Source organism: Oncorhynchus mykiss, chromosome 24, assembly GCF_057628025.1.
Source record: "Oncorhynchus mykiss isolate SJ-2025 chromosome 24, ASM5762802v1, whole genome shotgun sequence".
NCBI lineage: Eukaryota > Metazoa > Chordata > Actinopteri > Salmoniformes > Salmonidae > Oncorhynchus > Oncorhynchus mykiss.
The window spans coordinates 20,516,786-20,530,758 of record NC_143045.1 but is presented as its reverse complement, the minus strand read 5'-3'; the positions used below and the strand labels follow the sequence as shown (position 1 = coordinate 20,530,758).

At 37.2% G+C, this 13,973-nt stretch overlaps 1 protein-coding gene and 1 pseudogene across 3 annotated transcripts in view; both read left to right on the top strand.

The window, feature by feature from the left end:
* LOC101268962 (zinc finger and BTB domain-containing protein 16-A) overlaps positions 1 to 10,943 on the top strand; it is a 31,897-nt gene extending 20,954 nt beyond the window's left edge. Inside the window, exons 6-9 of one of the 2 annotated variants that reach the window (XR_016491372.1) lie at positions 6,363 to 6,530; positions 6,693 to 6,903; positions 9,780 to 10,011; positions 10,754 to 10,943. Coding sequence is in view for 1 of the 2 variants with exons in the window: in XM_021582628.3 (XP_021438303.3) it covers positions 6,363 to 6,530; positions 6,693 to 6,922 (398 nt within the window). In the remaining variant the exon portion in view is untranslated. Of the gene's footprint in view, positions 1 to 6,362; positions 6,531 to 6,692; positions 9,668 to 9,779; positions 10,012 to 10,753 lie in introns of those variants that run through there. The other variant, XM_021582628.3, reaches the window with a different exon arrangement.
* On the top strand, positions 10,797 to 12,928 carry LOC118944068 (G protein-activated inward rectifier potassium channel 4-like; annotated as a pseudogene). The gene is made up of 3 exons (XR_016491373.1): positions 10,797 to 10,943; positions 11,064 to 12,242; positions 12,466 to 12,928. The product of XR_016491373.1 is annotated as a G protein-activated inward rectifier potassium channel 4-like (transcript).
* The last annotated feature ends 1,045 nt before the right edge of the window (positions 12,929 to 13,973 follow it).

Here is a 13,973-nt window from a genome sequence, read left to right as displayed (position 1 = left end):
GGTTCTGGGATTTTTGCTCACCGTTCTGGTGATCATTTTGACCCCACGGGGTGAGATCTTGCGTGGAGCCCCAGATCGAGGGAGATTATCAGTGGTCTTGTATGTCTTCCATTTCCTAATAATTGCTCCCACAGTTAATTTCTTCAAACCAAGCTGCTTACCTATTGCAGATTCAGTCTTCCCAGCCTGGTGCAGGTCTACAGTTTTGTTTCAGGTGTCCTTTGACAGCTCTTTGGTCTTGGCCATAGTGGGGTTTGGAGTGTGACTGTTTGAGGTTGTGGACAGGTGTCTTTTATACTGATAACAAGTTCAAACAGGTGCCATTAATACAGGTAACGAGTGGAGGACAGAGGAGCCTCTTAAAGAAGAAGTTACAGGTCTGTGAGAGCCAGAAATCTTGCTTGTTTGTAGGTGACCAAATACTTATTTTCCACCATAATTTGCAAATAAATTCATTAAAAATCCTACAATGTGATTTTCTGGATTTATTTATTCTCATTTTGTCTGTCATAGTTGAAGTGTACCTATGATAAAAATTACAGGCCTCTCATCTTTTTAAGTGGGAGAACTTGCACAATTGGTGGCTGACTAAATACTTGTTTTGCCCCACTGTATACAGTTGAAGTCGGAAGTTTACATACACCTTAGCAATATACTGTAGTTTTCTAACTCAGTTTTTCACAATTCCTGACATTTAATCCTAGTAAAAATTCCCTGGCTTAGGTCAGTTAGGATCACCACTTTATTTTAAGAATGTGAAATGTCAGAATAATAGGAGAGAGAATTATTTATTTCAGCTTTTATTTTTTTCATCACATTCCCAGTGGCTCAGAAGTTTACACACACTCAATTAGCATTTGGTAGCATTGCCTTTAAATTGTTTAACTTGGGTCAAACGTTTCGGGTAGCCTTCCACAAGCTTCCCACAATAAGTTTCGTGAATTTTGGCTCATTCCTCCTGACAAAGCTGGTGTAAGTGATTCAGGTTTCTAGGCCTCCTTGCTCGCACACGCTTTTTCAGTTCTGCCCACAAATTTTCTATAGGATTGAGGTCAGAGCTTTGTGATGGCCACTTCATTACCTTGACTTTGTTTTCCTTCAGCCAATTTTGCCACAACTTTGGAAGTATGCTTGGGGTCATTGTCCATTTGGAAAACCCATTTGCGACCAAGCTTTAACTTCCTGACTGATGTCTTGAGATGTTGCTTCAATATATCCACATAATTTTCTCTCCTCATGATGCCATCTATTTTGTGATGTGCACCAGTCCCTCCTGCAGCAAAGCACCCCCACAACATGATGCTGCCACCCACGTTCTTCACGGTTGGGATGGTATTCCTCGGCTTGCAAGCCTCCCCCTTTTTCCTCCAAACATAATGATGGTCATTATGGCCAAACAGTTCTATTTTTGTTTCATCAGACCAGAGGACTATCTATTTCTCCAAAAAGTACGATCTTTGTCCCCATGTGCAGTTGAAAACTGTAGCTTTTTCATGGCGGTTTTGGAGCAGTGGCTTCTTCCTTGCTGAGCGGCCTTTCACGTTATGTCGATATAGGTCTCGTTTTACTGTGGATATAGATACTTTTGTATCTGTTTCCTCCAGCATCTTCACAAGGTCCTTTGCTGTTGTTCTGGGATTGATTTGCACATTATGCACCAATGTACATTCATCTCTAGGAGACAGAACGCGCCTCCTTCCTGAGCGGTATGACGGCTGCGTGGTCCCATGGTGTTTATACTTGCGTACTATTGTTTGTACAGATGAACGTGGTACCTTCAGGCATTTGGAAATTGCTCCCAAGGATGAACCAGACTTGTGGAGGTCTACATTTTTTTTCTGATGTCTTAGCTGATTTCTTTTGATTTTCACATGATGTCAAGCAAAGAGGCACTGAGTTTGAAAGTAGGCCTTGAGGTACATCCACAGGTACACCTTCAATTGACTCAAATGATGTTAATTATCAGAAGCTTATAAACCATGACATCATTTTCTGGAATTTTCCAAGCTGTTTAAAGGCACAGTCAACTTAGTGTATGTAAACTTCTGACCCACTGGAATTGTGATACAGTGAATTATAAGTGAAATAGTCTGTCTGTAAACAAGTATTGGAACAATGACTTTTGTCATGCACAAAATAGATGTCCTAACCGACTTGTCAAAACTATAGTTTGTTAACAAGAAATTTGTGGAGTGGTTGAAAAACAGGTTTTAATTACTCCAACCTAAGTGTATGTAAACTTCCGACTTCAACTGTACATAATATGACATTTGTAATGTCTTTATTCTTTTGGAACTTCTGTGAGTGTAATGTTTACTGTTCATTTTTTTTGTTTTTTCACTTTTGTATATTATCTACTTCACCTGCTTTGGCAATGTTAACATATTTTTCCCATGCCAATAAAGCCCCTTGAATTGAATTGAATTGAATTGAGAGAGAGAGAGACCACTTTTTCTGATCACATCTAAATTGAACAAAAACATAATTGATTAGTGGAGTTTGGCCATCATTGTGTATCTTGTCTATACCACAGTCTTCTTGGAAGTATCATTGGGTACATGTCATGTGTCTGATGAGCAGTGCAGTGTACTGTCCCACTTGGCTGTTGCTGAGGACTCTGAGCTAATGAGACACATAGGTCATTGCAGATGACTCAAAGCCACAGCCTCAGAGAGAGATGGATAAACTATGGAAAGACCCACATGTCTGGAGGACTTCTATGTCCTCACAATATTATCTACAGTATATTATATTATTATTATTATTAAATATAGTATATTATATTATTATTATTAAATACAGTGTATTATATTATTTATATTAAATATAGTATATTATATTATTATTATTATTATTAAATACAGTATATTATTATTGTTAAATACAGTATATTATATTATTATTATTAAATACAGTATATTATATTATTATTATTATTAAATACAGTATATTATATTATTATTATTATTAAATACAGTATATTATATTATTATTATTAAATACAGTATATTATTATTGTTAAATACAGTATATTATATTATTATTATTAAATACAGTATATTATTATTGTTAAATACAGTATATTATATTATTATTATTAAATACAGTATATTATATTATTATTGTTAAATACAGTATATTATATTATTATTATTATCTTCAGTATATTATATTATTATTATTAAATATAATACTGTGCAAAAGTTTTAGGCAGGTGTGAAAAAATGTGGTAAAGTAAGAATGCTTTCAAAAATAGACATGTTAATAGATTATATTTATCAATTATCTAAATGCAAAGTGAGTAAACAGAAGTTAAATCTACATGAAATCAATATTTGGTGTGACCACCCTTTGCCTTCAAAACAGCATAAATTCTTCTAGGTACACTTGCACACAGTTTTTGAAGGAACTCGGCAAGTTGGTTGGCCCAAACATCTTGGAGAACTAACCACAGTTCTTCTGTGGAATTAGGCAGCCTCAGGTGCTTCTCTCTTTTCATGTATTCCCAGACAGACATGATGATGTTCACATCAGGGCTCTGTGGGGGCCATACCATCACTTCCAGGACTCCTTGTTCTTCTTTACGCTGAAGGTAGTTCTTAATGACTTTCGCTGTATGTTTGGGATTGTTGTCATGCTGCAGAATACATTTGTGGCCAATCACATGCCTCCCTGGTGGTATTGCACGATGGATAAGGATCTGCCTGTACTTCTCAGCATTGAGGAGACCATTCATTCTGACCAAATCCCCAACTCCATTTGCAGAAATGGAGCCCCAAACTTGCAAGGAACTCCACCATGCTTCACTGTTGCCAGCAGACACTCATTCGTGTACCCCTCTCCAGCCCTTTGGCGAACAAACTGCCTTCTGCTACAGCCAAGTATTTTACTCATCAGTTCAGAGCACCTGCTGCCATTAATCTGCACCTCAGATCCTGTGTTTTCGTGCATAGTTGAGTTGCTTGGCCTTGTTTCCACGTCGGAGGAATGGCTTTTTGGCCGCAAGTCTACCATGAAGGCCACTTCTGACCAGGCTTCTCAGGACAGTAAATGGGTATACCAGGGTCCCACTGTTTTCTGCCAATTCTGAGATGATGGCACTGCTGGACATCTGATTGTGAAGGGAAGTAAGCATGATGTGTCTTTCGTCTGCTGCAGTAAGTTTCCTTGGCCGACCACTGAGTCTACGGTCCTCAACGTTGCCCGTTTCTTTGTGCTTCTTCAAAAAGAGCTTGGACATCTGGAAACCCCTGTCTGCCTTGAAATGTCTGCCTGGGAGAGACCTTGTTGATGTAGTATAACTACCTTGTGTCTTGTGGCTGTCCTCAGTCTTTCCATGGTGTATGACTTTTGACGGTAAACTGTCTTCAGCTACCTCACCTTGTTAGCTGAGTTTGGCTGTTCCTCACCCAGTTTTATTCCTCCTACACAGCTGTTTCAGTTCATGATTGTGTTTCAACCTACATATTGAATTGATGATCATTGATGATCATTAGCACCTGTTTGGTATAATTGTTTAACTATATGTCTACAAAATCCCTGACTTTGTGCAAGCGTACCACCAAGAATTGATGCTGTTTTGAAGGCAAAGGGTGGTCACATCAAATATGGATTTGATTTAGATTTGTCTTCTGTTCACTCACTTTGCATTTAGATAATTGATAAATATAATCTATTAATCTATCTATAATCTATTAATGTCTATTTTTGAAAGCATTCTTGCTTTACAGCATTTTTTCACACCTGCCTAAAACGTTTGCCCAGTACTGTATATAATAATAATATAATATACTGTATATAATAATAATATACTGTATATAATAATTATATAATATACTGTATATAATAATAATATAATATACTGTATATAATAATAATATAATATACTGTATATAATAATAATATAATGTATATAATAATTATATAATATACTGTATATAATAATTATATAATATACTGTATATAATAATAATATAATGTATATAATAATTATATAATATACTGTATATAATAATAATATAATATACTGTATATAATAATAATATAATGTATATAATAATTATATAATATACTGTATATAATAATTATATAATATACTGTATATAATAATAATATAATGTATATAATAATTATATAATATACTGTATATAATAATAATATAATATACTGTATATAATAATAATATAATGTATATAATAATTATATAATATACTGTATATAATAATAATATAATATACTGTATATAATAATAATATAATGTATATAATAATTATATACTATACTGTATATAATAATAATATAATGTATATAATAATTATATAATATACTGTATATAATAATAATATAATGTATATAATAATTATATAATATACTGTATATAATAATAATATAATGTATATAATAATTATATAATATACTGTATATAATAATAATATAATGTATATAATAATTATATAATATACTGTATATAATAATTATATAATATACTGTATATAATAATAATATAATATACTGTATATAATAATAATATAATATACTGTATATAATAATAATATAATATACTGTATATAATAATAATATAATGTATATAATAATTATATAATATACTGTATATAATAATAATATAATATACTGTATATAATAATAATATAATATACTGTATATAATAATAATATAATGTACTGTATATAATAATAATATAATATACTGTATATAATAATAATATACTGTATATAATAATAATATAATATACTGTATATAATAATAATATAATATACTGTATATAATAATAATATAATATACTGTATATAATAATAATATAATATACTGTATATAATAATAATATAATGTACTGTATATAATAATAATATAATATACTGTATATAATAATAATATACTGTATATAATAATAATATAATATACTGTATATAATAATAATATAATATACTGTATATAATAATAATATAATATACTGTATATAATAATAATATACTGTATATAATAATTATATAATATACTGTATATAATAATAATATAATATACTGTATATAATAATAATATAATATACTGTATTTAATAATTATATAATATACTGTATATAATAATTATATAATATACTGTATATAATAATGTGAGGCCTGTATATCTGAAAGCACATTCTTTTTTCCAGCCTGATATGCAAAGGTTCTGTTTTTATTGACCTGTACAACTACATTAATAAGTAGTCACGATAAAGTAACACTTTTGATACCATTTGCTGAAGAGCGGAGGCCTACCTGAACCGTTTGATACTGTTTAGCATCATGAAACCTGTAACAACGTGTATCCAACCTTTACCCAACCTGTGTCTAACCTGTCTCCAGGTGACCACCCGTTTGAGTGTGAGTTCTGTGGGAGCTGTTTCCGGGACGATGGCATGTTGAGGGGACACAAACGCATCCACACGGGAGAGAAGCCTTACGAGTGTAACGGCTGTGGCAAAAGGTTCAGCCTCAAGCACCAGCTGGAGACCCACTACCGCGTACACACAGGTTAGAGAACAGTGTGTGGCCGTAATAATAACACACTCCCACTTTAGGTTGTTTTGTGTTCATAACAGCATACACACAGGTCAAACCAATGTGTGTCAGTACCACTGGTTTTAGCGCATAGTCAAGGAAAGGTTTCACGAGTATGCTGTTGTATTTCTATAGGTGAGAAGCCATTTGAGTGCAAGATCTGTCACCAGCGATCCAGGGACTACTCTGCCATGATCAAGCACCTGCGAACCCACAATGGAGCGTCGCCCTACCAGTGTACCATCTGCCAGGACTTCTGCCCCAGCCTGGCAGCCATGCAGAAACACATGAAGAGCCACAGACCCGAGGATGTGCCCCTGGACTGGAGGATAGAGAAGACCTACCTGTACGTATGCTACGTCTGAGTAGGACTTAGACACTAAGACACACTATCCTATGTGTGGGCAGGTTTCTGTGGTTTGATTGCTTTTATCATGAATTGCCACAATGATCTGTTATTACATTAAACCTCCATATGTTTTGAAGGCTGAAAGACTACTGGTCAGGTTACCACAGCAGTGAAAGTGTTATCTGTTATTACATTAAACCTCCATATGTTTTGAAGGCTGAAAGACTACTGGTCAGGTTACCACAGCAGTGAAAGTGTTATCTGTTATTACATTAAACCTGCGTATGTGTTGAAGACTGAAAGACTACTGGTCAGGTTACCACAGCAGTGAAAGTGTTATCTGTTATTACATTAAACCTCCACATGTGTTGAAGGCTGAAAGACTACTGGTCAGGTTACCACAGCAGTGAAAGTGTTATCTGTTATTACATTAAACCTCCATATGTTTTGAAGGCTGAAAGACTACTGGTCAGGTTACCACAGCAGTGAAAGTGTTATCTGTTATTACATTAAACCTCCATATGTTTTGAAGGCTGAAAGACTACTGGTCAGGTTACCACAGCAGTGAAAGTGTTATCTGTTATTACATTAAACCTCCATATGTTTTGAAGGCTGAAAGACTACTGGTCAGGTTACCACAGCAGTGAAAGTGTTGCACTAGAAGGGATATTGAGTTCTATCTGCTGTGACTCTGATTGTGAGACGTAGAACTTCTCTGGTCGAATTGCAGTACTATTGCAACCCTTACTACGCAGATTGGTTGAGACAAACAAACATTTCCTGGGTTATTATTTCCTGTCACATTTCCTGTTATTGATTTTTTGGGGTGTTTGTTTTTTGCATGTTTTACTTGAATGGTCTCCATAAGCTTGATTTAATTTGTGTCTTATTTTTCCAGTGCGCATATTAAGCATATAATTTCCCCTACCTGTCAGTTAGTCTATCTGCTCATGCTGATTGACAAGCATTAAGGTGTAACAGGTTTTGCTATTTATGTCATGCATCGATTTTGTTACCAAATAGGTGTTGGTTATTTTTACCCAACCTCAAGGCCGTTTATTTTGATATTAGAATAAGCGCTACCTCTTCGATCTTCAACTTTTGCACAGAGGCAATAGCACATCTTAGAACTGGTGTTTTTCATTGTGTTTTCGTCCATCGTCTGTAGCTTTACCTTCAAATGTCCTTTTTATATTGGTGAAGCGGCTTGAAATGTTCTGAGAATTCATCAATGGAATTGATTTGGACGGTTGCCTGTTGGGTGGAAAAAAAGATTTGAAAGCCTTCAAAGTGACTTTTGTGTGAATCATTTTTTTATCAGTAGAATTATAGCAGTCTGTTAAACCACAGAATGAAAACATTTTCTAAGTGAAAAGAAAGAACATGTGAGTAAAAGTGTTGTCTTTTTACTAAACGTGAAAGGTTGAATCACTAAAAGCAGGTTATGGTCAGTTGTGATGTCTGTTGCTGTAGATGTGATTGTATCTTATTCCTAGACGAGAGCCAAAAGAGGGCTTCTCTGATTTTAAAATGGTGTATTTTTGTATTACAGTGATCTGCAATTTGTTTACATTTGTTTTGATTTCAGAAACATCTTTTCTTGTGTGTTTTGTAAGTCTCTGGAGTCTGATTTGAGTAAGAGCCCTCCCTGTGCCTCTTTTATAAATGGAGAATAGATGTGCTGAATACATGAATACAGTATATGTTTGTTGTGTTGACCGTTGTGGTTCCTGGGTGTTTGTTTATTGTTGGTGAAGAACTGATTTTCACTGCCATGCCATAGTAGACCCTATTGTCTAAACATTGTCATTTGAAACAAGATACTTGTTCTAATGACTATGGTATTATGCCCCAGGCACCTCAAGCCTCAAAGCAAAGTTTACGAGTGAGATTTTCTTTCAAAATGTTCTGTCTTGTCGAATGGGGATAAAATGCACAGAAGACACAGAATACATAGTGGTATTGTTAATAACCTTTATAAAGCTACAAGTTCAGCATATATGGGTCAATGTAACACTATGGCCTTCTAGAACAAAAAGCCAACACTCAATGCCATGTAAACAATTAAAAGCACCGACTCATCCTCACTGTACTACTGTTCTATTCTACATACACATGCACTATAAGGATCTTAGGATTTCCGTGGTGGACCAAAACTAACAAAGCTCTTTCAAAAAAGTGTTTTCTTTGATCGTTCTATGTTGTAACAAAGCAGAAGTAGTTTTATTTGGTATGTGTACTAGCAGGATGTGATGATCATCATGTAGGTAGATATTATGTAAATGTTTGTCTACCTCAGCACCAGTTCAGTCAGTGCTTGTCCTGGTGTCCAATCAGGGTTGTTCTCCTTGCCATGTGTGTTAAATCCCTTTGCATTACAGCTTTGTAACACTGTGTGTGCAAGTGTTTTCTCAGTGTGGATTCAGACACAGCTCTTTTTACGCATCAGTGTTCTGTGGCATGATGAAAAAAGAATAAAATAGAAACTATTTTACAGTGCAGATCTTTATTGTGTCATCAGTCAAGTAAAGTGAATTCTTACTGCCTGGTTTTGGTGCATACTATTCACATGCACTACAGGAATATGTTCCATGTTTGAAGATGTTATAAAAGATCTAAATGCTAATTGTATGTAGTATGTAGTTCTTGAGCTGTTCTTGTCTATCATTGTTCTGTATTGTTTCATGTTTTGTGTGGATCACAAGAAGAGCAGCTGCTGCTTTCGCAACAGCTAATGGGGACCCTAATAAAATACCAAAAAGATCCATGAAGGTTGTGTCAATAATAATACATTTTATTTGCACCTTTCAAAATCAAGTAGCAAAAATAAACAGGACAATAAAAAAGGGTTGTGTTTTCCTGTCTCACTGTAGCATGCAGCTGAAGTCATGACAGGCGGTTTGGTGACCCTTAGTGGCACGATGCCAGACTAACAGCTGGGTGGGTTTGACTAGCTGCTACAGATGAGGGAAGGGATAAGTCGCTGCCTCCCTGCCCTCTCTCCCTCTGCTCTACCACACACACTGTTGTGTCCAACACTAAGCAGAATGGCAGCCATACAGTAACTGAATCCAGTCAATAACAAGGGGGAATTCTTCATTACAGGTACTACCTTTGTTTATGTGTACTTGTTTCTATGTTTATTTGTGGGTTTGGGATGTTTTGGTATTGACAATAGCAATGCTGTGTTTTCATTTTTATTGCGTTTTTTCGATTCAGGGAGTTAGTTACCTAGAGAGGATATGCTGACAAGAGTTTATCCACCAGCAGAGCATAGTGACAACACATAATGACTTGGATGTAGTAAAAAAGCTCCTACTTTGTTTGCAATGATGGAATAGTCCACTAGTGTATTACAACAGTATTACAACTGTGGTGACACAGAACTATCCTGTCCTATTTATGTTGTTGATGAGCTTGAGATCCACCAAATGTAATGGAGCCATTTTGAAAAGATAGAAGGTGGGCTAAATTTAGTTACACATGTGCAAAAAAGAGTATCTCCTCTATAATCTCCTGAAATCCATGGTCATGCTCTGTAGATGAGCAGATTGATTAAGAGCTGGTGCTAATGTAATCCCCTCTGTTTAATTAGTGTGAGCATGGTGGACAGTTAAAGCAAACCACATTACACACCATCTGGATTACACACTATCCAGCCTCTCCATCATTAGTCTTTACAACAAAGACACAAACAAGGACATGTCACCTGTAGCTCTAGCTCTATGTTCTCAGACTGGATACAAACAAGATTTGTTTAATTGCACAGGTGATAAACCGTCTTGTTGATAGCATAAACGGTGGACACTCCTGTCGGTTTGTCTCGATTTCTTTCTCTGTATCGCAGGTGTTGGTGACTGGTCTATGGTCCACAGAGAGGGATTCCATCCATGCTCTCCTCGGTGATCTCCAACAGCTGTGCTCTCTATAGGGATTATGGAAACCACAGACCTCCCCCGTACCCCAGGAAGAACATCAGACCCAGAGCTTCACTTCAACACAACCCATATAACCCATACAGGCCATACCTGAGAAGGGTCAGTATAACGTCTCAATATTCACTGCAAAGATGACTCTTTTTTATTATTATATTGTTATCAACATCTTCACTGTTAGATTTCAGATGACACCTTACTGTCTTGATGTCTTGATTGCAGGTGGATACGAGAGTATCTTTAGCCGATCCCAAGAAAATCTCCCGGGCCACCAGTAGGGGTCAGTATGTCACCATGCCTGTTTGCCATCCAAGGCTGCATTTCTCTCCGAGACTGGCGCTAGGCATGGGGCAGCCCCGGGCCAACACCAGACAAAGCCCACTGCCGGTCAGTCAGAGGATCATCCAATCACAGCACAAAGCAAGGCAGACCAGGAGTGCTGGGAGCTGCTCCAGTTATAATACAAGCTCCTGGGTTGAGAAAGGCTCTAGTAAACCTGATAAAGGGAAGAAAACACCATACAAGGCCACATCTTCTTCTCCAAGAGTACAGGAGACATAAGCCACAAGAGTTCCAGTTCTAATGGTCGCCAGCAATATCGCTACTTCACCAAGGATGGAATGTGTCGCGGCTCGTCATACCACATGACACATTCATACTAAGAACAAGATGTGTGACCTGATCGGCACCCTGGTGGATCTGAAGTACAGCTGGATCCTGTTTGTCTTTACCCTGTGCTACAATGTCACCTGGACAGCCTTCGCAGAGCTCTACTTCCTGGATGCCTGGCTGCGTGGTGATGTGGAGCACATACAATGTGTTCCACATACAAACCCGCAATGGCAGCCATGCTTTGAGAAGCTGGACAGTTTCCATTCGGCCCTCTCTATCTCCATGGACAGCCAAATCATCAATGGCTACGGCACTAGAGAGGCCTCAGTCAACTGCATGGACGGGCTGGTTCTCATGATGTCACAGTCCGTCATTGAATCAGTGTTAGACGTCCTGATGCTGGGCTACATCCTGGCTAAGATAGCCAAGCCTAAGAGGAGGCTGCCCACTTTGTTGTTCCGTCAGCACTGTGTGGTCTGAGAGGGATGAGAGCCTGTGCCTGATGTTCAACGTCAGGACTTTGAAAGAGACACACATGCTGGTGGCAGAGATTAGAGCCAAGCTGATCAAATCTCACCATACCAAAGAGGGAGAGTTCATCCTGTTGGATCAGAGAGAGCTGACTCTGCGGATGGAACCAGATGGAGCCAGGTTGTTCACAGTGGAGCCCCAGACCATGGAGCATGTAATTGATGAACACAGGCCTCTCTGGGGCATCAGCACTGACTCTTTAAAGTGGGAGACCTTTGAAAACCGTGGTCATGGTGGGTGGAGCCATGCAAGACGCGGGTTTGTACTGAGAGGTGAGGAATTGTGGAGTTGGAATTAAATAAATGTTTCAGATGTTTTAATCAGTGCAAAAAGGACACATTATTTATATGTTATCATTATCAAAACATGAATATAGCTAAATTGAAAGGGACCTACAGTATCCTTAATGCCTGGTCCGGACAGCAGATGTATATAATTTAATTTTAGATTAACTTGACTGTAAATATGTATTTTTTCTCAGGCACAGCCTTCCATGTGAGGACCTCTTACACTGAATATGATATTCTTTGGGGACAGCGCTTTAAGTCATGCAAGCCATTAGATGAGAGGGGGATTGGGTCCAATCACAAGACCTCTGATAAGAACTATAAGGTCCAGATTGCCACACACAGTGACAAAGAGATGGCAGTGAGACATAGACATAAGAGATCTCCTGGACACGACACAGACACAGTCCCCTCCAACATGTCTACAAGGAAAGTACATTACCAGTATTTATCTGATCAAATGTTACTGTGCAACTCAGTCAGTAATAACAATGGCACAGGAACTAGGAAACTTAGTAAGAATGAGTTCTTTATATAAATATGGACGTTTGACAGGTCGGTATAGCAGGGTTCATCAAAGTGATGAAATCAAGACACACTGTACATATCCTCCAGAACGTTTATACAATGGGAATAAATGAATGATGATGACCAATATCTAAAGCTGCCACATCTTATTTATCAAACTTTCTGAATACTTACATTTGTATATGTGAGCAGTGAGCACAGCATGCCTTGTGCTAGGCAAACACAATTATGCTGATTGTTAGTGGTCTCCTTACAGTATGCAAGGAATTACAAAAGGTTTTTTTTTTGTTGCCCATACACCAAACTCTCCCGATTTAAATGATGAGTGTCATTTAATGATTGTATTGTGGGGAACCAATTTGAGAAATGGAAGACCGAACTGACAGTCGCGCATGACAAGACAAATTAATGTCAGTATTACTGTCTCATCACCAGCAATGTGGATATCTCATTCATATACCATGCTAGACTCATATATATATATATATATATATATATATATATATTACGTGGTAGATAAGCTTTAGCATTGGAGATAGATTGTGGCTTCCATCAACGTAATTGTCTGCATCATTTCCAAGCTACCATATGTTACGGTTTTCTTCTGGTGAAAGAGAGGAGGACCAAAATGCAGCGTGGTTATCTTTATACATCTTTAATGAAAGATGAAAAATGAACAATATACAAAAACAAGAAACGTGAAAAACCGAAACAGCCCTATCTGGTGCAACAAACACAGAGACAGGAACAATCACCCACGAAATACCCAAAGAATATGGCTGCCTAAATATGGTTCCCAATCAGAGACAACGATAAACACCTGCCTCTGATTGAGAACCACTTTAGGCAACCATAGACTTTCCTAGACAACTCTACTGAACACAACCCCATAAATCTAATAAACCCCTAGACAAGACAAGACAAGACACATAAATCACCCATGTCACACCCTGGCCTGACCAAAATAATAAAGAAAACACAAAATACTAAGACCAGGGCGTGACAGTACCCCCCCGCCCCCCCAAAGGTGCTGACTCCTGGCCGCACACCTAAACCCATAGGGGAGGGTCTGTCCACGGTGGCGGCGCTGGACGTGGACCCCACTCCATCATATTCTTTGTCCACCTCCTTAGCGTCCTTAGATTGGCGACCCTCGCCGTCGACCTTGGCCTAC